We start from the raw sequence: 24,020 nt of genomic DNA on the forward strand, positions 1-24,020 counted from the left end.
CAAATGTAGTAAATGGGGACAATGAGGATAAAAACTCAAATGTAGGTGGCAGCACTGTTGAGCGTTCCTAAATTTTGACAGTTCTCCATACTGTCCAGCTAAAATTCGTTTTAAATTGTTACAAAATGTGGTGCAACGTGGAACGTATCCCGTTTGAAGGATGAGTTACGAAAAAAAAAGCAGCCAGTTGGAAAAAGGCAGTTTTGATTGAAAATAAGTTTTTCTAAATTTCCTTCTTTCCGATCTTTAGGGAATAAATATAACACTATGATTTTGCAGTTAAACGCCGCGCAAAGGGTTATAGTGTGAAAATGTAACAAAAACAATATTTGTATACTCAAATAGTATGGGGAACTGTCAAAATTTAAGAACAGCCATGAGCAATATCATGTATCCACTTTAGAACCCTGCCGCACTAACATATTTGACATTTAGTGAGACTTACAGTTCAATTTGTCAAAAAAGTTAATGTGACATGGTACCAAAGTGTATACATATTAATGCTCGTGACCGTACACACATACGGTCATGAGCAATATAATGTACACCCACTTTAGGACTCTGTCGCACTAATATATTTGACATTTAGTGAGACTTACAGTTCAATTTGTCAAAAAAGTTGTTGTGACATGGTACCAAAGTGTATACATATTAATGCTCGTGACCGTACTAAGTGAATAGAAGCAGGGTAAATTGTTGATAGAAGCTTTTTTTTGACATAACGTATTGCAAATGGGATTAACCCTTCGAGGACCGTTGAAGAGTCACATACAGGATGTTAGTGACATCGTAACGAAAACTTTGAGGAATTATTCAAACCATGATTCTGAGTTGATATCAAGTGGAATTTTCCGTCGCCAAAGTATACAACTGTATATAGACAAAAAGTTCCAGAGCGATAAATGTGACTTAAATAACTAGCAGCGCAAATTCAAATTCAATAATATCTTTATTCAGTAGGTAACATAGTTACACTTTGAATCGTCATTTTTTACATTACGAACGTCTCATCCGCCTAAAACTATTGCAGCTTCTCACAACCTGTACAGCCGGGGAAAAGAAGCTGCAAGAAAAACCTCGGCACAGGGCACTAGACGTTCATTAAAAAAAAAACATAAAATATTGTTATACAATTCAGTAATTTGGCTGCCTAATATCAGTTCCCAGACATTCATATCTTCTAAATAATCACTAACATTATAATAACTACACAAACGGCCCGGTTTCGTTGTGAAAACAACGGTCCTCGAAGGGTTAAGTTGGTCGGATGTGATAGAAGCTAAAAGTATAGTTACAGAGAAGCGCGAATGCGCATGCGGCACGGGCGAGCCTGCGGGCGAGGGTGCGGGCGAGGGAGCGGGCGAGCGCAGCCGCGCACGCAGTCGCGCCTCCTCCGCGCCGGCGCCGCCCGCCGCCTGCGGGACCGCCAACATGTTACTACATTTGCCCATGGTATACGAAGACAGATTTCGCATGGACAGGAGGATTTTTTTTTATTTGTTGTCTGATTGTTGAAATTTAGTTCTGTGCAATGAAGTATATTTGATTTATTTTTTGATTTAACACCGCAGATGCTACTACATAAGAAGTGTTTCATTATTTACTGTATTCACACAAATAAAGGTTTACTTTACTTATTTTAGTAATATAATAGTATTTTAAATATTTTTAAATTGTGCTGTATTTTTGTCTATTATTATTTTGTTTTTATCATAGATTATTTTAATAAATATGAATAAACATAAAAAAACAGCTTGTCAATTGAGAGGTTTTGTTAACAAACACAAACTTAATTTAAAAAATGAAATATTACAAAATCGTATTTATATCTATCTTATGAGCCCTGAGTATACTTAGGAACCGCCCACAGTTTGGGCACATTACCCTAACAAAACGTCAATTTTTTTTTTTAATTTATTTTATTCTTATTCTTAAACTAAGCAAAGGCAACGGCATAAACGTCATTCAGTCTAAAATAGGAGACGTTTTTAAAAAAAAATGAAAAAAAAAAATACAGCATGAAAAGCAAAACTATTCAAATTCGTTATTTTTAATAGCTCATTTAAAAATAATAAAAGATACCTTCAAAATTACCTTACATACCGAATTGCGATTGTGTGGTGTTCACTACAAGATGACTATAAGTGATTCTCTAAAAGCGACTTACGCGAAACTCGATGAAGTGCGGGTGCTCAGTTCATCTTGCAATGGATGTACATATGGACCCCATCTGTCAGATGAGTCTGATCGCACTTTCCTATGCTTCTATCCCTTTCTCCTCAGAACCTAGTCATTTGCTAGAGCGAGAGAAAGCGTTCGCACGCGGGCGATCGATGAGGCGATAGCGTGGTGGTTTATTAACACCTAGCCTAACCCCCCCCCCCGTAAACCCCCTAACCCCCCCCCCCCGTAAACCTCCCTAACCCATCCCCCCCTCATACTCACCCTGGGCGCGGCGACGGTGTGGCACGTGAGCGATATCTTCCTGTGCACGCGCCGTTCCGGCGACGCGGGCTCGTTGTCCCGACACAGCGCGCGGATCTCGCGCGTGAGGCGGGCGACGGTCGCCGCCTCGCTGTCCTCCGCCGTCAGCGTCGTTGTCGACTCCTGACACGACAACATTGGGTAGTAAGTACGGTCACGAGCATTAATATGTATACACTTTGGTACCATGTCACATTAACTCTTTTGACAAATTGAACTGTAAGTCTCACTAAATGTCAAATAAGTTAGTGCGACAGAGTCCTAAAGTGGGTACATTATATTGCTCATGACTGTACACACATACAGTCATGAGCAATATAATGTACCCAGTTTTGGACTCTGTCGCACTAACATACAGGGTGTAAGTAACATCGTAACGAATACTCAGGGGGACGATTCAGACCATGATACTGAGTTAATATCAAGTGGAATTTTCCGTGGAAAATTGAATGATCACGGGATGACAGTCATCCCTGACAGGCACTTGCAACAGTGTCGATATATCGGGAGTCTCATATCGCTGCTTTAAACGCGACAAGAACCCGTTATTATGTGTTTTAATTGATGCCTACTCTCGTACTTGTTTACGAGTTTACTAACTAGTATGGTGTGATGTAATTGTTTGCAATTTATTAGTTCTTTGTAAGTTACCTACCCTTTATAAGTTAAGTTGAACAACTGATTTCTAACTGATGTTTAGATTATATTTTGCGTTGAGACAAACCCATGTCGGGTTTAACAATGCTTCTTAGCGTTTAAGGTATTATGTTCATGGTTTTCTATGCAATAAAAAAAAATATGATAATGGTGCTAATTCCTGTAAATACCATCTAATTTTATTTTAAGTTATATCTGTCATTTTCTTATCCGCCGAAAAGGAAAGGGACGGGTAATCGACAAGCATAAAATTTATGGAAAACACGTCAATTTTAAGCACAAATCTAAACCAACCGTCTAAAAATTTTACATCAGTCAATAACCCGACACATTCATTTACTCATTCTTCCTAAAATTAAGAGCTGTGAATCATCCGTCCCTTTCCTTTTCGACGGATATGAAAATGACGGATATAACTTAAAATAAAATTAGGCGGTGTCTCCAGGAATCGGGGCCAATAACCGCGTAAACTTAAAACAATGTTAAAACTAGTTACCGATACGTCGTCGAGGTCGATCTGTGTGAGCGTATGGTTGTCCTTCAACGCGACCACGATTGCCTGCAACCCCGCGACGCCAAGCTTGTTGTCGCGAAGATCTAGCCTCTGGAATTATAAAATTGAATTGGGCTTGCGATCCTGGGTTCCCAGAGGGGACATATCACAAAAATCACTTTGTGATCCCTAGTTTGGTTAGGACATTTAATATTCAATATACTTTATTTGCATACTATGATGGTGTACAAGTTTGTAAGTTACATATGAGTTTCACATCATAGACCCTTTCGGGCACAACAATATCTCAAAAATCACTTTGTGATCCCTAGTTTGGTTAAGACATTACAGGCTGATCACCTGATTGTCCGAAAGTAAGATGATCCGTGTTTTAAGCACTTTAAGCCGTTGGTCCCGGTTACTACTTACTGATGTAAGTATGTAGTCGTTACATGAGCCATGTCAGGGGCCATTGGCGGCTCAATAGTAACCCTGACACCAGGGTTGATGAGGTTGGTATTTCACCTCACAACCCACACGATAAGAAGAAGACTAGTTGGAACTACACTATTATGGGGATACCTGAAGCGTGGTGGCCCGCACGAGGTCCTGCAGCGCGCGAGCGCATTCGGGCCCCAGCCGCGCGCACTGCAGCCCCAGCGACAGCAGGGCTCCGCCCCCCGCTAGGGCTCGAACGGCGTCCGACCCTAGGGCGTTGCGGCCCACGTTCAGCACGCAGAGGGATTGGGATGCCTGAGGAAGAGACATAAGTCAAACATAACGGCCTCCATGGTCCAGTGGTTGAGCGTTCTGCTCACGATCCGAAGGTCCCGGTTTGAATCCCGGTGGGGACAAACTTTGTGATATCTAGTTTGGTTAGGACATTGCAGGCTGATCACTTCACTGTCCAGAAGTAAGATGATCCGTGGTTCGGAAGGAACGTTAAGCCGTTGGTCCCGGTTACTACTTACTGATGTAAGTACGTAGTCGTTACTTGAGTCACGTCAGGGGCCTTTGGCGGCTCAGTAGTTACCCTGACACCAGGTTTGTTGAGGTTGGTCATCCACCTCACAACCCACACGCTCAACCACGCTCAACCTCTGGACCACGGAGGCTGTAAAAATATTCATTTTAATTTATCATTTATATATTCATGTGTACTCACCAGCGCTCTACTGAGGTGCCCCGCGGAGTTCCTCGTCAGCTGGTTGTTCCATAACACTAGGAACGCCAACCCTCGCGCGTCATAACTGCTCACTAAAATATTAATTAATAAAAATATATAACTAATAGGCTAATAATTTCCAACACGTCAGATCAGTTACTTTTTGCTAACTTTTTTTTTGTTTTTGACGTGACTTATCGCAGATTTGCCGCAGATTGCATTAACTACTTGGCCGGACAAATGGGGAGCGCTGAAGGCTCTCACCCGGTACAACGTTTAAGACAACAGCCTGAGGGTGCCCAGTTGGGCGCGAACCTCGGCTCAGGGCGTCGTCTGCGAGGGAAAATAATTGAAAGAATTAATCGACCCTAGGGTGGGCTTGGATGCTTTCCTGGAAGGCTGGCCGGAGGAAGCACTGGAGAGAGTGTCCTGGAAGAAATGGAGGGAGGCCTTTGCCCAGCAGTGGGACACTTTAGGCTAGATAAGATAAGATAAGATAAGATAAGTGGGTCGATAGCGATAAGCGCTGATTAAGGGAAATCGTCGACCACGCCGGCGGGGTCGGTATCGGGTTCCTGAAGTGGTTGGTGTCGCCAGCTGATTGGCCGCCTCTATGGCTAGAGTAATCGGGTCGTTGGGATCGTATATTACGTCCTTCGGATGCCGATACTTTTCAGTACCACTTTTACTAAACTTCAAAACACGAAATTCCACAGAATACCAGCGTCGTGGCTCGCGCCGCGGCTTATGCTGAGTGAGACCCTTTTATAAAGGACACCACCACCATCGTTGACCAGTCCATACACTCAATTATTAGTATTTCTCGTGTATGTTGTTTTTATTATGTGTTTTGTTTGATTGTAAGTTGTGTGTTACTCCGTGTTTTAAATTATTTTGTTTTGTATTTGTTACTGTGGTATCCCTTTATAATAAACGTTTCTTTCTTTCTTTCAAAAAAATACTATAGAATTTGCATGAAAAAGCACACTGTGACGTCATAGAAAAACGTGACCAAAATGTCGCACTTATTATTACGTTTATTTTTAATGTCCCCGTCGAACGTAGGCAAATTAACCGGCGGCAGTTTAAGACGCGGTTTTTCCATTGATGTTGATCTCAATTGATCTACTGATACTTGAAGTTGTTTCAAAGTGTTTTTTTATTGAAGAATATTTTACTTTATTAAAATTCATAAAGAACTTAAATAGAAAAAAGAAAACGTTTTTTAGTAATCAGAATTTCATAATTTATCTTTGACCTAGGAAACTACCCATTTATTAATGAGTCCTTTAACATACATCCGTTAATAAACAGCCTCCGTGGTCTAGTGGTAAGAACGTACGGCTCACGATCTGGAGGTCCAAGTTCGATTCCCGACGGGGACATTGAAGAAATCACTTTGTGAGACTGTCCTTTGTGTGGTAAGGACTTTGCAGGCTTGAATCACCTGATTGTCCGAAAAAGTAAGATGATTCCGTGCTTCGGAGGGCACGTTAAGCCGTTGGTCCCGGTTACCATTTACTAGTGAGTTATCGTTAAACGAGCCATGTCACGGGCAGCTCAATCATAACCCTGACACCAGGGTTGATGAAGCTGGTATTACACCTCACAACCCACACGATAGAAGAAGATTATTGGCTCAACGACGTAGCTTATGAATGATTAAATTGTATATTTTGTTTTATAACTGTTGGTTATCTAAATAAATAAATAAAAATATACGATCATCGTCATCAGTACTCACGTGGCCCGTGCAGCGGCGACAGCGGGCTGGCGGCGGCAGAGGGCGGCGTGTGCGCAGCCTGCTCCGCCAGCGCCTCCGCCAGGTGCCCGCAGCCCGCGTCCTGCACACGGACGTTACGCCATCAACACAATGTGGCAAACTAGTTGTCCAGCTAGTTCCGCAAATAACCAACAGATGGCGCGCACAGCATACAATGCAGTCCTAAAACGCGCTCACGAAGTTTGCACAGCGAGACTCGTATACAGGGTGTTAGTGACATCGTAACGTGTATGCGTTACGTTAATCATTCCCCTTCAATACTGAAGGGGAATTTATTTATTTATTTATTTATTAGGTTTGCCAACAGACAAAAACACTTTTACATGTAACTTAACCTATTTACAAATACTGGACTAATGATTCAGACCATGATTCTAAATTAATATCAAGTGGATTTTCTGTCTCAAAATTCATGATTTTTCTTCAAATCAATTCAAAATAATTTATTTGCATGAAAAAAAATAAAAAGGTTTTAAATAAAATTTCTTTTTAGTTTTTTTTTTAGTCTATTTTCAAATCTATACTATTGCGATGGAAATTTCCACTTGATATTTATTAAATTGACTGACATAAATAATTTGTTGTTATTATATAAAAGTTTAGTGTAAATAAGTGTACCTTTGTTTACATATAATTCCATTTGCATGCCAACATTGTTATGTGCGAAACATGTATTATACCTACGTCTAATGCCCACTTATTCACCATGTTTGACGTAAATAAAGTTTCTATTCTATTCCCTCTCTCAAAGTTTTCGTTACGAATGTCAATAGCACCCTGTATACACCTTTCAACAAGACACCGTTGGATCATCGATCCCTAGTCACACTACCAACTTGTGGCTAGCGGGGTGCTATGCTCTGTTTGGTACGGTCACGAGCAATATGTATACACTTTGGTACCATGTCACATTAACTTTTTTGACAAATTGAACTGTAAGTCTCACTAAATGTCAAATATGTTAGTGCGACAGAGTCCTAAAAGTGGGTACATCATATTGCTCATGACTGTACCACGAAAATATCTCCCTCGCCGCCTCTCTCTCTCTCTCTATTTAAGAGCTGCGCTCTTGTCGGTGGAGTAACCGTCATTCCTCTCTTCTTCCCGCCAAAACCTTCACCTCCCGATACGACACGACCTGCACCTTCTCTTTTATTTGTTTCATAAATGTTATGCTAGGTTTACCCCTTCCTCTCTTCCCTTCAATTTTTCCTTCTATAATGTTTGTTATAAAGGAATCATGTCGTATCAGGTGGCCAATCATATTTCCTCTCCGGTTCTCTATAGTCTTCCTCGCCGCCTAAGCTTTGATATTCACGGCTCCGGCAGTGGCCCGTACCTGTATCATGTTGTTGGACAGGTCCAACAGCTGTATCCTGCTGTTGTACCGCAGCAGTGACGCCAGCTGCGCCGCGTCAGACGGCGTCAGGTTGTTGTCGCCGAGGCGCAGTTCCCGCACCGAGCTGTTTGATTTCAACGCTATCACTGCAAGGAGAAATTGTACGAATTAGTGGGTCGTTCTTTTTTTTTATCGTCATCATCATCATCAGCCCATTAACGTCCCCACTGCTGGGGTACGGGCCTTCCCTTGGATGGATAGGGAGAACGGGCCTTAAACCACCACGCGGGCCCAGTGCGGATTGATGGTTATTAACGACTGCTAATGCAGCCGGGACCAACGGCTTAACGTGCTTACCGAAGCACGGAGGAGCTCGAGATGAAAACTTTTTTTTTTTCACCCATCCTATGACCGGCCTTTGCGAAAGTTGCTTGCACAAGTTTATCCATGATAATTATGTTGAAAAAATGATTCTGATTTCTATCTGAGACATGTGACTCACCGAGGCAGAGCAGCGGGTCTCCGGAGAGCACGGCGCGCTGCAGGCACAGCACCCGCAGCCGACACGAGTGCGTGTGCAGCGCGCGAGCCAGCACCGGGGCGTGCCCCGCCTCCAGCGGGTGGTTGCAGATCTCCAGCTCCACCAGCTGGCAGCTCTGTGGGGATATAATTATCTCTCTCTCTTATCGTGTCAATGACCCCGATTCCTGCAGACACCTCCTAATTTTACTTTAAGTTATACCCGTCATTTTCTTATCCGTATAAAAGGGACGGGTAATCGACAAGCATAAAATTTATGGAACACCCGTCAATTTTAAGCGATGGAAAATCACATTTAATAATAACTCAGAATAATCAGCTGAATCAGTTTTCCCTTAAAGTTTTCTTTACAATGTCACTAACACCCTGTATGAAACAGGGTGTACATTGGTGCTATTTCCTAATTTTATTTTAAATTATACCTGTCATTTTCTTATCCGTTGAAAAAGAAAGGGACAGGTAACCGACAGGCATAAAATTTATGGAATACACGCCAATTTTAACCCGACAGAATTATGCTGACAGCACACGTCAAACGGTTTGCATACCAGCGAGATACCTTTTACCTACCTACTCCACTCCAATCTCATCAGTCATCCCGTGATCATGGCACTTGCAACAGTGTCGAAATATCGGGAGTCTCATATCCCTACTTTAAACGCGGTATGAACCCGTTATTATGTGTTTTAATTATGATAATAACCACGTAAACTTAAAACAATGTATAAACCCATCAAAAGTAAAACAAAAATGTATGTAAAGGTACCTTTTTAATCATCCTAGAGGCCGCCTGCCAACCCCTGATGCCGTAGGCGCGCGGTCCACTGATGGACAGCACCATAGCACTCTCATAGTACTCTATCATGTCGAAGAGGGCCTCCTGGAGATCAAAAAACAATTTGGTTCAGTCACTGTACAGTCATAGTCATGAGCAATATAATGTACCCACTTTAGGACTCTGTCGCACTAACATTATTTGACATTTAGTGAGACTTACAGTTCAATTTGTCAAAAAAGTTAATGTGACATGGAACCAAAGTGTATACATATTAATGCTCGTGACCGTACACACATACAGTCATCATCATCAATTTAAGAGCCACGCTCTTGTCGGTGTAGCATTTTCCATTCCAGTCTATCAAAGGCCAATTCCTTGACTTCCCTATAAGACACGACACATACAGTCATGAGCAATATAATGTACCACAATTAAAACACATTTAATAACGGGTTCTTAACGCGTTTAAAATAGGGATATGAGACTCCCGATATTTCGACACTGTTGCAAGTGCCATGATAGTGTCGAAATATCGGGAGTCTCATGTGTTTTCATGATTATGAATTATTATGTGTTTTAATTATGATAATAACCGCGTAAACTTAAAACAATGTATAATATAATGTACCCACTTTAGGACTCTGACGCACTAACATTATTTGACATTTAGTGAGACTTACAGTTCAATTTGTCAAAAAAGTTAATGTGACATGGTACCAAAGTGTACACATATTAATGCTCGTGACCGTACTCATAAGCTCACAACCACATAAGCCACGGCCGTGGTAGCCTAGTTTGTATAAAGCTTGCCTGTCAAAAAACAACAAAAAACAAAATAAAAAATTATGTAAAATTGTAATACTATGTTCATAATGTTCAATAAAGATAATTATTATTTTCTTATTTCTTTCTTGTAAGAATGGAAACTTAACTTATGAAAATACCAGATAATAATTTAAATTTGTCAGAAAATAAATTTAAAGCTCATCATGAGAAGCTTACTTTATGTAAAAAGCTTATTATAAGATTAATGATTACCTAAATGATAAAAATGTCTGGTATTGAATGTGTTCCTCTAGTTATATAATAACTTGTAATGTATGTCCCTCATTGGTTTAAAAGATGTGTTGCTGTTGCAGTTTCTTGTCATTTCTTCTCCTCAGCCATAACACCTTGCGAAATGACGTAAATTCAAAAATGTTACAATGACCTTCAACAAGTTTATCCATGATAATTACGTTGAATAAATGATTCTGATCTGACTCTGATCTGACTCTGACCTGACTCTGACCTGACTCTGATCTGACTCTGACCTGACTCTGATCTGACTCTGACCTGACTCTGATCTGACTCTGATCTGAATCTGATCTGACTCTGCTCTGATTCTGATCTGAGCCGTGGTATTAACGGTGATTGTGTATTGATGGTATATCGACTGACCGCGCCCTCGTCGTCCAGGGCGGCGTGGTCTATCTCGATGCGGCGGAACTGCGCCTTCCTCAGGAGCGCCTCCAGCGCGTCCACCGGCGCCGAGCCCAGCAGCGGGCACTCCGACAGCGACAGCCGCGCCGCGCGGCACCCGCCGCCGATAGCCGGCTCGGGTAACTCCTGGAGTCACAGAGACGACGACATTTAAAAAAACATCCCGGATGTTAGTGACATCGTAACGAAAACTTTAAGGGATGATTCAGACTTGATATCAAGTGGATTTTTCCGTCGCAAAAGTATAGAAGTGAAAAATAATTAAAAAAACACAAACATTAATTTTCCGACAGGAAATACCACTTGATATCAACTCAGAATCACGGTCTGAATCATCCCAGTATTCGTTACGATGTTACTATGCTAACACCTATACCCACCCGTATAGCTATCTGTACGTACTATAACATAGTGTAAGTGACATTGTAACGAATGCTGAGAGTAGATTGCTGATTCAGCTTATGATTCTGAGTTAAAATCAAGTGGTATAGAATTCGAAATAATATAAAAAACAAAAAAAAATTGCGACGGAAAATTCCACTTAATAATAACTCAGAATCGTGAGTTTAATCAATCCCCTCAGTATTCGTTACAATGTCACTTACACTATGTAGTACGTACAGATAGCTATACGGGTAGGTATAGGTGTTAGCATAGTAACATCGTAACGAATACTGAGGGGATGATGTTTTGTTTTTTTTTTGGTCGACCATAAAATGTAAACGAACGTCTCATCCGCCTAAAACTACTGCAGCTTCTCACAACCTGTATAGCCGGGGAAATGAAGCTGCAAGAAAAACCTCGGCACAGGGCCCTAGACGTTCTTTAAAAAAAAAACAAAAAATATTTTTATACAATTGAGTAATTTAGCTGCCTAATACCAGTTCTCAGACAGTTAATCCCATGCATTCATATCTTCTAAATAATCACTAACCTTATAATAACTTTTTTTTTTTTTTCAAAGTTTCTGTTTAACTACTGTCTTAAAACAGTTGAAAGGCAAATTCTGAATGTCAATGGGAATCTTATTGTAAAAAATTGAATTCCATGGTTTCTGCTTACCCCGGTGGGTAATAGGCGTGAGTTCATGTATGTATATATGTTAACTATTATATAAATAACTGTGTCTGACCCGTATCTGTCGTAGCACGGTGTCGATGGGCGGTGTGTTGTGTCGCCGGCAACACTCCAGGTACTCGGCCGCCAGCTGCGCACGCGTTGTTGTGGGCACTGCAACAATACAACATACTATGGTTACTATCTCTTAGAGATCGGTTTTAGCTACTAATTTGAAAGAAAATACTGTGTAGCAGAGTACAAACTCTGCACATACTGGCCTTTCCTTCTTACTGGTAATCAAATCAAATATACTTTATTGCACACAACTAAATTTCGATAATCAGACATAACACATGAATACAGTACAATTTGGGCGGCTTTATTGCAATCATTTCACTCATTTTAAATTTCGAAATTCTCATTCCATTTCACATTTCCTTTTATTCTCAATAATAACCCTGACACCAGAGTTGGTGGGGTTGGTAATTCACCTCATAATCCACACGATAGAAGAAGAAGAACTAAATACTTCATTTATAGCCAAAAACAAAGATGATGTAACAGAATATGAAATTAGAAGGTTTAACGAAGAAAAAACTGTACAGCGCCAACTATATTAATTTTGAGGAACGTACCCTTTTTTTTTTCTTTTTTTTTATGGCACTATGTTGCTTTGTGCCAATGTCAAGTATTAAAAGATTGGGAAACGAGAAAGTACCCTTTATACACCCTCATTTATCGTGCATCAGAATTTGAAATTAGAACTAAATACTTAATCTTTGTTGTTTATGGCGTCGGACTTTTTGGCGGGAACGGAAACGGGACGGTTTCTATCTTCATTGAATAATCTAAATAATTAGTACGAAGTGGTGTTTTGTGGTTTATGATCGCATTAAGTTAGGCGGAAAACATTCGCGATAGTCTTATTATATCGGAATATTCAATAAACAAAGTACCTATACCTATCTATTTTCGCTTCGTGCCAACAAGCCGCTTCATAACTCGAAAGTTTATGCGGACTTTTGAGTTAATTCGTTTGGGGTTCGGAGTAGGAGTCTACTCCGAGGGTGGGGGCTTAGGTTTCATTATTCATCGTCATCACCTTTCATCATTTCATTAATCATCATCAAGAAAAAAAAACATAAGACATGGCTGTATGGGAATAGTTCCCTTTGCCTTGCCCTTCGGGGAAAACCAAAACAAAAATGTTTATGGCGTCCGCACTTTCACTAGGCCTTACACACTATATATAGTCATGAGCAATATAATGTACCCACTTTAAGACTCTGTCGCACTAACGTATTTGACATTTAGTGACACTTACAGTTCAATTTGTCAAAAAATTAATGTGACATGGTACCAAAGTGTACATACATACTTATTAATGACCGTACATGTATACAAGGAAATGCTGATGAGGTCACCGCTTCAAGTCCCATTCGGTTAAGTTCGCACACCCGAGCTTACACCAAGTACCTACTACTCATAGTATTATAGTATCCATTTCCAAGTATCAGAGGCGAACTAAGGGTGGTATTAATAAACTACAAACTTAATATATGTAAAAAAACATACAGGATTATATGCAAAAAATAGCGATCGACACATTGTTAATACCCGGAATAAAAATAAACTTGCTTTACAAGTCAGTCTATTACATAAGATTACTAAATCTTTTAAGGGGCAATGTATACGTTTTTACAATAAGATTCCCATTGACATTCAGAATTTGCCTTTCAACTGTTTTAAGACAGTAGTTAAACAAAAACTTTACAAAAAAGGTTATTATAAAGTTAGTGATTATTTAGAAGATATGAATGCGTGGGATTAACTGTTTGAGAACTGATATTAGGCAGCTATGTATACCAATATTTTATGTTTATTTTTTTAAAGAACTTCTAGGGCCCTGTGCCGAGGTATTTCTTGTAGCTTCTTTTCCCGGGCTATACAGGTTGTGAGAAGCTGCAGTAGTTTTAGGCGGATGAGACGTTCGTTATGTAAAAATTGACGATTCAAAGTGTAACTATGTTACCACCTGAAGAAAGATATTTTAGAATTTGAATATGCTAATAACCGCGTAAACTTCAAACAATGTATAATTATAAGTATATAATTATTGCACAAGTTGCTACAAATAAAAAAATACAGTTAACCAATAAACAAATACATAGAGGATACTACAACTGGATATGGAAACACACAGTGACGTCACACGCCAAATATATAATGTACCGCTCGTAGTTTGTACAAGCGGCACGTGCTGGAGTGACCTTGACACGCCAGGTCACGTTCGAGGTCACTTTCCTTCCGGTTTATTACCATTACTGGCTTTTTTATTGCCGGTGGCGTCATGCTTACCAGGGCAGGACTAAGAGAAGCTTCCGAGCGCGAATAATTAAATATACGTCCGTGCTTTGGAAGGCACGTTAAGTCGTTGGTCTCGGTTACTACTTACTGATGTAAGTAAGTAGTCGTTCCGGAGTGGGCTCACGATCCGGAGGTCCCGGGTTCGAATCCCGGTGAGAACAAGTCACAAAAATCACTTTGTGATCCCTAGTTTGGTTAGGACATTACAGGCTGATCACCTGATTGTCCGAAGGCCTAAAACTACTGCAGCTTCACAACCAGTATAGCCGGGGAAAAGGAGCTGCAAGAAAAACCTCGGCACAGGGCCCTAGACGTTCTTTAAAAAAAAACAAAATATAGTTATACAATTGAGTAATTTAGCTGCCTAATATCAGTTCACAGACAGTTAATCCCATGCATTCATATCTTCTAAATAATCACTAACCTTATAATAACCTTTTTTGTAAAGTTTCTGTTTTGATTGTAAAATGTTTATTATTACTTTGAATAAATAAAAAAAAAACTACTGTCTTAAAACAGTTGATAGGCAAATTCTGAATAATGAAAACAACACATAATACCGGGTTCTTACCGCGTTATAATCAGGGTTATGACGGCCTCTGTGGTCCAGTGGTTGAGCGTTGGGCTCACGATCCGGAGGACCCGGGTTCGAATTCCGGTGGGGACATATCACAAAAATCACTCTAAGACACACACACACTATAAGAATCAGGTGATCAGCCTGTAATGTCCTAACCAAACTAGGGATCTCAATGTGTGTGATTTCTGTGATATGTCCCCACCGGGATTCGATCCCGGATCGTGAGCCCAACGCTCAACCCCTGGACCACAGAGGCCGTTTAAATGTAGTTAACCCACTGTTTAGTGTTTACTGTAGTTATGTTTGTCATGAGGTCACCACGTTATCTGACCTTGACACGCGGCGCTGCGGGGTTGGTTTCATCCGTTTTTTTACAAGCGATAAAAACTGCAATGTATGCATGTTTTAATGGTCTTTTGATGACATTACAATACAAATACACTTTATTGTACCAAAATTAAAAAGAAATTAATTACAAAAAGACTCCTAACTAAGACCTCTCAACCTCAACCTCTTTTTTTTTATTAACGATGGGTTTGCTCTTGACTTCGTTCTTCCACGAGGAGAAGAAGAGATGAAATGAAAATTTATTGCAATAAATGTGGTAAGTATGTCGATGGAAGTAAAGCTTATAGCGCTCAGCACATTTAGTCATGTTGTGACATACAATAATAACTAAGTACTTACATAAAGTACTGAAAAATATTACAAAAACACTTATATCTGTATAAAAAAAAGAAAAAAGAAAAAAAAAACCTATTTATAAACTGAAAAACTCACTTAAGCTATAAAACTGCTTCCCCTTTAACCACTTTTTGAGTTGGGATCGAAACTTTAGATGGGGTAGCTCTTTAATATAGTCTGCCAACCATTGCCCAATGGCTCAAATTAGCTTCCAAACGTTTTTTCGATTCTGCTCCGCACCACCCAAATCCCCTGGTAGTTGCGGCTTCCGAGTACATTCCGCTTAGGGACGGTACTGAAAAGTATCGGCGTCCGAAGGACGTAATATACGATCCCGACGACCCGATCACTCTAGCCATAGAGGCAGCCAATCAGCTCGCGACACCAAACACTTCAGGTCCCCGATACCGACCCCGCCGGCGTGGTCGACGATTTCCCCCATTCAGCGCTTATCGCTATCGACCCACTAGGGTCGATTAATTCTTTCAAATATTTTTCCTCTCAGACGACGCCCTGAGCCGAGGCTCGCGCCCAACTGGGCACCCTCAGGCCTGTTGTCTTAAACGTTGTACCGGGTGAGAGCCTTCAGAGCTCCCCATTTGTCCGGCCAAGTAGTTAATGCCATCTGCGGCAAATCTACAATAAGTCACGTCAAAAAAAAAAAATCTTTCATATAGGACGGAATGGCGTTATATGTTCTCACACACATAGAATGACAATTTTTATAATAAATTGTAGTTCTAGGAGTAAACTCCTGTCTTAGTTTATTTGGATTTCTAAGATTTAGCCCATGGATCTCCCCTGATCGACGTTGGAACGAGCTTACCCAGAAAATGCCTATTCACCCGTGATTTAAAGGACCCCAGGTCATAAGATACAGGAAACACCGACGCCGACAGCCCATTCCATTCCTTGGCTGTGCGCATTATGAAAGATGAAGCGAAGCGCTTGGTGCGGATTAGTGGTATGTCAACCAAGTAAGGATGGTAACCCGCCGCACGTCTGGATGTCCTCAGATGGAATGGACTTGGTGGAATGAGCTGATGGAGCTCATGTGCACACTCCCCGAAGCTCTCTGACCTCTCGTAATGACCTTTGTAGGGTGGAGTAATGTTATTTTATTTATTTATTTATAAAGATCGAGATCGAGATCTCTCTTAGAGATAAGTCCACCCTTGTAAACGTCCATTTCTTGTTTGTGATGTAACTAGTTGTTAAGTGCAATAAAGTATATTTAAAAGGTACACCAACAGCTTATATAATAAAACATTAAATAAAATAAAAGTTACATCAGGAATTAGACTGTTACATAAGCCAATTATAGGTGCACACAACACCTAATCCTATGTTTAACTAATCTAGCCTACAAGATCCCACTGTTGGGCAAAGATCTCTGGTGGTTAGGATGGCGTGACGACTTGGACGCTTGCCGAAGGGACTGGTCGGAGTACGCACAGGACCGTGAAAAATGGAAAGAGGAATGTTTAATTAACTATTTTATTTTATTTATTTTCATTTGGGATAACAACAGCTCAATCACTATTTAACAATGTTACTTACTAAACCATAGCCAATAACAGTCATCCTCTAATTACTACTTGAATATAGGAGTCATAACCATAATCTTTTGTTTTGTAAGGACTTTTCAGGCTTGAATCACCTGATTGTCCGAAAAAGATGATTCCGTGCTTCGGAAGGCACGTTAAGCCGTTGGTCCCGGCTATTAGCCGTAAAAACACCTCCACCAACCCGCAGTGGAGCAGCGTGGTGGAGTATGCTCCATACCACCTCCGGTTGATTGAGGGGAGGCCTGTGCCCAGCAGTGGGACGTATATTAGGCAGTTTATGTTATGTTTATGTTAACCATAATCATATAATTTATTGCGTTCCACATGGTAGGAGGTTGGTAATATAAGGTGACAGCAATTTAAAGGAGAGTTACAGCAAATTTTTTAGGCTTTAACATTATAAATGAGAACAAGTATACATAATTTAAACATAAAAGTAAAAGAAAACAACTAATCATTAAAAAACTCCTGCAGAGTATAAAAACTTTTGTCAATTAGGTACTGTTTTAAGCTTCTTTTGAAATTATTTAAATTGGTGATGTCTCGCAAGGCTTTTGGAATCTTATTATACATTTTAAAAGACATAGTAGGAGTAGAATGTTAACGTTTCGGGAGTACTATTGATTGATTGATTGAACGTTGTAGTATTTTAAGTATTGCAATAATATATGACCTAAGTACATAATATTACACAATCAACAAGAATTAAGCATAAGCACAAGGTGTCCATTGGCCCCGTTTCCTGCAGATACCTCCTAATTTCAAGTTATACCCGTCATTTTCTTATCCGCCGAAAAGGAAAGGGACGGATGATTGTCAACAAGTTAATTTTAAAAGGAATGAATAACCCGTGCGAATAAAATAGGCATCTCCCTGGTATGCAATCCGTTTGAAGTGCTGTCTACTTAACTCTGTCGGACTATTGGCCGATGTAAAACTTTTAGACGGTTGTTTTAGATTTCTGCTTAAAATTGACGTGCATTCCATAAATTTTATGCCTGTTGATTAACCGTCCCTTTCTTTTTCAACGGATGAGAATATGACAGGTAATATAAAATTAGATGGCGTCTGCAGGAATTAGCACCATTGTATCACTTTGGCTTCCAATATTTTTTTTTGTTTTTTTTTTTATTTCTTCAGCTAGTGGTCCACTTCCTTGAGAATATATATAAATGGGTCATATCTCTACAATAACCCTGACACCAGGGTTGATGGAGTTTGTAATCCACCTCACAACCCACACGATAGAAGAAGAATCTCCTAAACGGCAAATAATCGCCGAATATACATGGGGGTATTTCTGGTAGCCGATGAGCCCATTTTTCATTGTGAACGTGAATCCGGCCACCCTGTATACGTAGTATTATTCTTTATCTTACGCTAATACTAAACTAACACTGCAGGACAGACAATCACCTTGCAATGTAATAATTTATGTCGGTGACGCGTGCGCACGATAAGCTGTCGCGCGATATTTTCCTGGAAACAAGATGACAGTCGCTTCCTACGGATAATGGCAGACTCAATGCCAAGTACAATTGCATTTTATGCACTTACTGGTGTTGATTTCAGTACACACTATCTAATTTTATTTTGGGTTGCGACCTCCGCTCCGGATCATACCTGGTTCAGCACATCTCGCTGGCCATCCAACGCGGCAACGCAGCCAGCGTGATGGGTACATTTGAGCCGGGTATGCTGCGAGGCGGGCTATTTGACTAATTTTAAATATAATTAATATCTAAGTAGTTTTTTAAGTAGTATGTATTGTGTTTTTTGTAACACTTATTTATTTATGAGGAGCTCGGTGGCGCAGCGGTAAACGCGCTCGGTCTGCGATTGTTGAAGTTAAGCAACTTGCGCAAAGGCCGGTCATAGGATGGGTGACCACATAAAAAAGCATTCATCTCGAGCTCCTCCGTGTTTCGGAAGGCACGTTAAGCCGTTGGTCCCGGCTGCATTAGCAGTCGTTAATAACCACCAATCCGCATTGGGCCCGCGTGGTGGTTTAAGGCCCGATCTCCCTATCCATCCATAGGGAAGGCCCGTGCCCCAGCAGTGGGGGCGTTAATGGGCTGGTGATGATGATGATTTATTTATGACAATAAATTGAATTTTATTTTATGTTATACCTGTCATTTTCTTATCCGCCGAAAAATAGTTATTTATTTATTTTTTACGCTAATTAAAAAGAGCTATTATACTGTAGACGAATTTTTAAATTATAAGTTTTAATTTTAATACACACTTGCTTTACGTCCTTGGAATGTTGGAGATACCAATTTAATGGTAACACATACGTCATCAATGGGCTAGCAATGGCGGCTTGTCATAGGATTGAGCATACCTGGGGGGTTAAAATGGCTACATCGCAGCAATACATCTAAGAAAGCAATAGTACTCTTTGACATTTGTTTGCATTGCGCACTTACTTTTATATGCGCAAATGTCAAATTGGGACGCTTAGGGACGGTACTGAAAAGTATCGGCGTCCGAAAGACGTAATATACGATCCCGACCCTATTACTCTAGCCGGTTCTCTATTGTATTCCCTAAAATTTCTTATCCTACTTTTTATTTTCCTTCACATTTTAGTCCTAAGTATCGAATGTCCTAATGATCCTAGTCCAATTTTGTTAACTCCTAGTGTTCATTGCCCTATTTTTTTTCATCCTAATGATGGTAAGCCCTAATGTCCATAGTTACAATCGTTTATATTCCTAAAATGTATAGTCCTAAATAAAATGTGAAGGAAAATAAAAAGTAGGATAAGAAATTTTAGGGAATACAATAGAGAACCTTCACCGCCGCCTCTCGGCCCTTCGGGCCTCGATGGTCACAAGTAACCTAACCCACTCGGCTATATGGCAGGGGGCTCGCTTTGCTCGCCCCCTGCCATACAGCCTTCGTAACCTATATCTACAGTGTCGGGGTGCCGCGAATTTCCGTGCTCGCTTCGCTCGCACCCGTGACTGCTGTCGTTACGAAACAAATCTTCACCGCCGCCTCTCGGCCCTTCGGGCCTCGATGGTCACAACTAACCAAAATATGTCAAATAGATCATATAGGGAATGAAAAATTCGGAATTTCAAACTTTAGGGACATTAATATTAGAACTAAAGAATATTAGGACAAGTATTACGATAGGATAATCAATATTTAGGATGATCGAACATTAATACAATTAAATATTAGGAAAATGATGTTCGGAAAATCGACTTTAGGACTATAAACATTAGGAAATACAACAGGCCCCCCTCTAGCCATAGAGGCAGCCAATCAGCTCGCGACACCAAACACTTCAGGACCCCGATACCGACCCCGCCGGCGTGGTCGACGATTTCCCTCATTCAGCGCTTATCGCTATCGACCCACTAGGGTCGATTAATTCTTTCAAATATTTTTCCTCCCAGACGACGGCCTGAGCCGAGGTTCGCGCCCAACTGGGCACACTCAGGCCTGTTGTCTTAAACGTTGTACCGGGTGAGAGCCTTCAGCGCTCCCCATTTGTCCGGCCAAGTAGTTAATGAAAAAAAAGTCAAATTGCAATATTGCTTTCTTAGATGAATTGCTTCGATGTGGCCATTTTAACCACCCTGGTCTTCTTGTACCATGATTTATTGGTGCATCATTGGCCTCTTCGAGTATCGTCGCGTCGCGTTTCGGTGTGAACTGACCCTAACACCCTGGATACCTCTGCTCACAGAGGCGTCATATTAGGTTTCACCCACCAAACGTAGCTAACGTTTATTGTTGTACTTTGGACCCAAGCCGTTTCGCGAACTAGACCAACTTCAGCACCTGTATGAGTCACCGCACCCGAGCAGCGGTGTGGGGTACAGAGCAAACAATTCATATCCAGGGGACGTTGGCCAGCAGCCAATATTTATATAACCGACAACATACCATTCAAGTTCTGGGTTAAATATTTCTTTTGCCTTGGAAAGTTTTACTTTTATGATATAAATAAATAAAAAGAAAACATGCTGTATCGCCTTGCGACGCCGTCACTGTTTAAACTTTTTTTAATTACTAGCTTTTGCTCGCGACTTCGTCTGCGTGGCGTGTTATAAAAGAGAGATCTTTGTGTGTGTGGGAGTACATGTCAAATGACAATGGGCACTTTTGTATGAAACTTGGTCCAAGAACCTCCACTGATGAGACTTATATGTAATGAAAGCTTATGCTTTCCCTATGATTCTGGCAAAGTTCTATCAGATTCTGTCCCGGGGTTCTTTTTTTACGGCCATGTTTGTCCTGGCTAAAAATGTCATAAAATACAGTGGGAGCTAAAATCGACTCAAGATTTGTTGCTGGATAACTAAGTCTACATAAATAATTATGTATCATATTGTATATTATTTTAAAGAGGATCTTTTCCAGAATCCGAAACATAAAAAAAAATCAAAAAAAGTCTTTATGTAAGCGAATTATAGTCAATTTGCATCTGCAGCGCCATTGTTTCTCGGTAGCTAAGTTCAAGTTTCATGCCTTTTACCCCTTCCAAAAGTATTTCTTCTTATTTTTTTTATTTTTTTTTCTTTGTTGTCACTTGTCAGGTTAAGAATGCAATATCAGAAGAAGGAAAAAATGATTGGGCTTCTTTGGAAAGGTTGGAAGGCGCGAAACTCGTACGTAGCTGCTGAGAAAAATGGTGCTACGGACGTGAGTTGGCTAAAAATCGTTTACATACTTAATGCATTTTTTTTATATGTGTTTCTGATTCTGATAACCTTCCCCTTTAAAATTGATATACATTATGATATATAATTATGTATATAGACTTAGTTAAATAGTTTTTCGACAACAAATCCTGAGGTGATTTTGCAGTCCACTACTGTACACTCAGGACAAACATGGCCGTAAAAAAACCCTAGGACAGAGTTTGATAGAACTTTGCCAGAATCATAGGACAAGTATAAGCTATCATTACATGCAAGTCTCACCAGTGGAGGTTCTTGGACCAAGTTCCAAGTTGCTGATAAGCTTATAATATGCAATACCGTAATGACTTGCTAATGATGACGATTTCTTGCAATAGACAATAGCTTAGGCGGTCTCTATCGGAGAGGTGTCTATTTATTTTTCTTGTTATTATCACTCAGATCAAATTCCGGAAGCAATATAAAAAAAATCGGTAAGATACTTTTGGAAGGGGTAAAAGGCATGAAACTTGAACTTAGCTACCGAGAAACAATGGCGCTGCAGATGCAAATTGACTATAATTCGCTTACATAAAGACTTTTTTTGTTTTTTTTTTATGTTTCGGATTCTGGAAAAGATCCTCTTTAATATACAATATGATACATAATTATTTATGTAGACTTAGTTATCCAGCAACAAATCTTGAGCCGATTTTAGCTCCCACTGTATTTTATGACATTTTTAGCCAGGACAAACATGGCCGTAAAAAAAGAACCCCGGGACAGAATCTGATAGAACTTTGCCAGATTCATAGAGAAAGCATAAGCTTTCATTACATATAAGTCTCATCAGTGGAGGTTCTTGGACCAGATTCGCCCATTCTCCTTTCAATTAGATTTTTTCATACAAATGTTTTTTCCCGCTAACTCCCGTTTCCGTGGGAATTTTGCAATATCTTGTTGCAACTAAGCTTTAAGTTTACTAAGGTACCTGCATGCCAAATTTCAAGCGTCTAACTTAAGTGGTTTAGATTTTTCATACAAAAGGATTTTCCCGCTAATTCCCGTTCCCGTGGGAATTTCGGAAATTCCTTTCTTAGTGCACCTCTACGGTACCTGAGCTACGTCCCTTACAAATTTCAAATGCCTACGTTTAGCCGTATAGGCTGTGCGTTGATATGTCAGTCAGTGAGTCAGTCAGTTTTTCCTTTTATATATTTAGATAGATATCAAGCTCTCTCTTTACTTAAGAGCTGCGCTCTTGTCGGTGGAGTAATCGCCACTCCTCTCTTCTTCCCGCCAAATCCTTCACCTCCCGATACGACACGACCTGCACCTTCTCTTTTATTTGTTTCATAAATGTTCTCTTCGGTCTACCCCTTCCTCTCTTCCCTTCAATTTTTCCTTCTATGATGTTTGTCATAAATGAATCGCGTCGTATCCGGTGGCCAATCATATTTCCTCTCCGGTTCTCTATCTGCTTCATTATGGTTCTCCTTTCTTCAACTCTTTCCAGCACTTTTTCTTTACAGCAATTATATCAAGCAACCATTATTTTTATATATGCTTCTGCCATTACATACACACACATACATACATATTACATTACTACAACTACACTACATTACACACACACACATATACTTAAATTATTATTTTGGAATATTTACAATACAATACAATACAAATACACATATTGCACCAAAATAAAAAAGAAATAATTACAAAAGACTCTTAACTAAGTACATGGCAAATGGCGGCCTTATCGCTTAAAGCAACTTCTTCCAGACAACCATAAGATGCGGAAAAATTGTAAAAAATTACATATATTAAATAAATATATATATATTTAATTTTTAAGCTATCTTTTATTAGTAAGTATATGTAACTTTCACTAATACGTCACAAAAACAAACTTAAAAACTAGTCATTAAATAATTAAAACACATAATAACGGGTTCTTACCGCGTTTAAATGGGGATATGAGACCCGTTATTATGTGTTTTAATTATGATAATAACCGCGTAAACTTAAAACAATGTATAGTCATTAAATAACCCGCCCCTCACTGTTCCCGAAGCAAAGGTGCCCACAACACAAGCCGCATTACCGCGCTGAATGGCAATGGCCAGCCTATGGACCAGGAACCTTTGGATTTTTAAGTAGTTACCTACTTTCTCATTACTCGGGTGATAATTACTGATCACGTCAAAGCTGTATAACGCCATCTTCATTGTTTTTGGTGAACGTAGCCTGGAAAGTTGTGGTCAAAAGCGAGCCTACGTGAGGGATATCCGAAACTAACGGATAATCCGAAATAATTTCTTGTCCATAACCGTATCCGATATAATAATCATTCTTAAACCCGTATCGAATCCGTATCCGAAATTTCATATCC

General features: G+C 40.1%; 1 protein-coding gene across 1 annotated transcript in view; it reads right to left on the minus strand.

Moving 5' to 3' along the window:
- The window catches only part of LOC126379358 (uncharacterized), a 56,031-nt gene that overhangs the window by 14,555 nt on the left and 17,456 nt on the right, over positions 1-24,020 (minus strand). The window contains exons 2-12 of the mRNA XM_050028067.1: positions 11,854-11,951; positions 10,680-10,847; positions 9,228-9,341; positions 8,424-8,577; positions 7,922-8,067; positions 6,544-6,643; positions 4,800-4,891; positions 4,217-4,387; positions 3,638-3,745; positions 2,446-2,607; positions 1,296-1,415 (exon numbers count right to left, since the gene is read on the minus strand). Of these exons, the coding sequence (XP_049884024.1) occupies positions 1,296-1,415; positions 2,446-2,607; positions 3,638-3,745; positions 4,217-4,387; positions 4,800-4,891; positions 6,544-6,643; positions 7,922-8,067; positions 8,424-8,577; positions 9,228-9,341; positions 10,680-10,847; positions 11,854-11,951 (1,433 nt within the window). The remainder of the gene's footprint in view (positions 1-1,295; positions 1,416-2,445; positions 2,608-3,637; positions 3,746-4,216; positions 4,388-4,799; positions 4,892-6,543; positions 6,644-7,921; positions 8,068-8,423; positions 8,578-9,227; positions 9,342-10,679; positions 10,848-11,853; positions 11,952-24,020) is intronic.

This window comes from Pectinophora gossypiella, chromosome 29, assembly GCF_024362695.1.
Source record: "Pectinophora gossypiella chromosome 29, ilPecGoss1.1, whole genome shotgun sequence".
Lineage (NCBI taxonomy): Eukaryota > Metazoa > Arthropoda > Insecta > Lepidoptera > Gelechiidae > Pectinophora > Pectinophora gossypiella.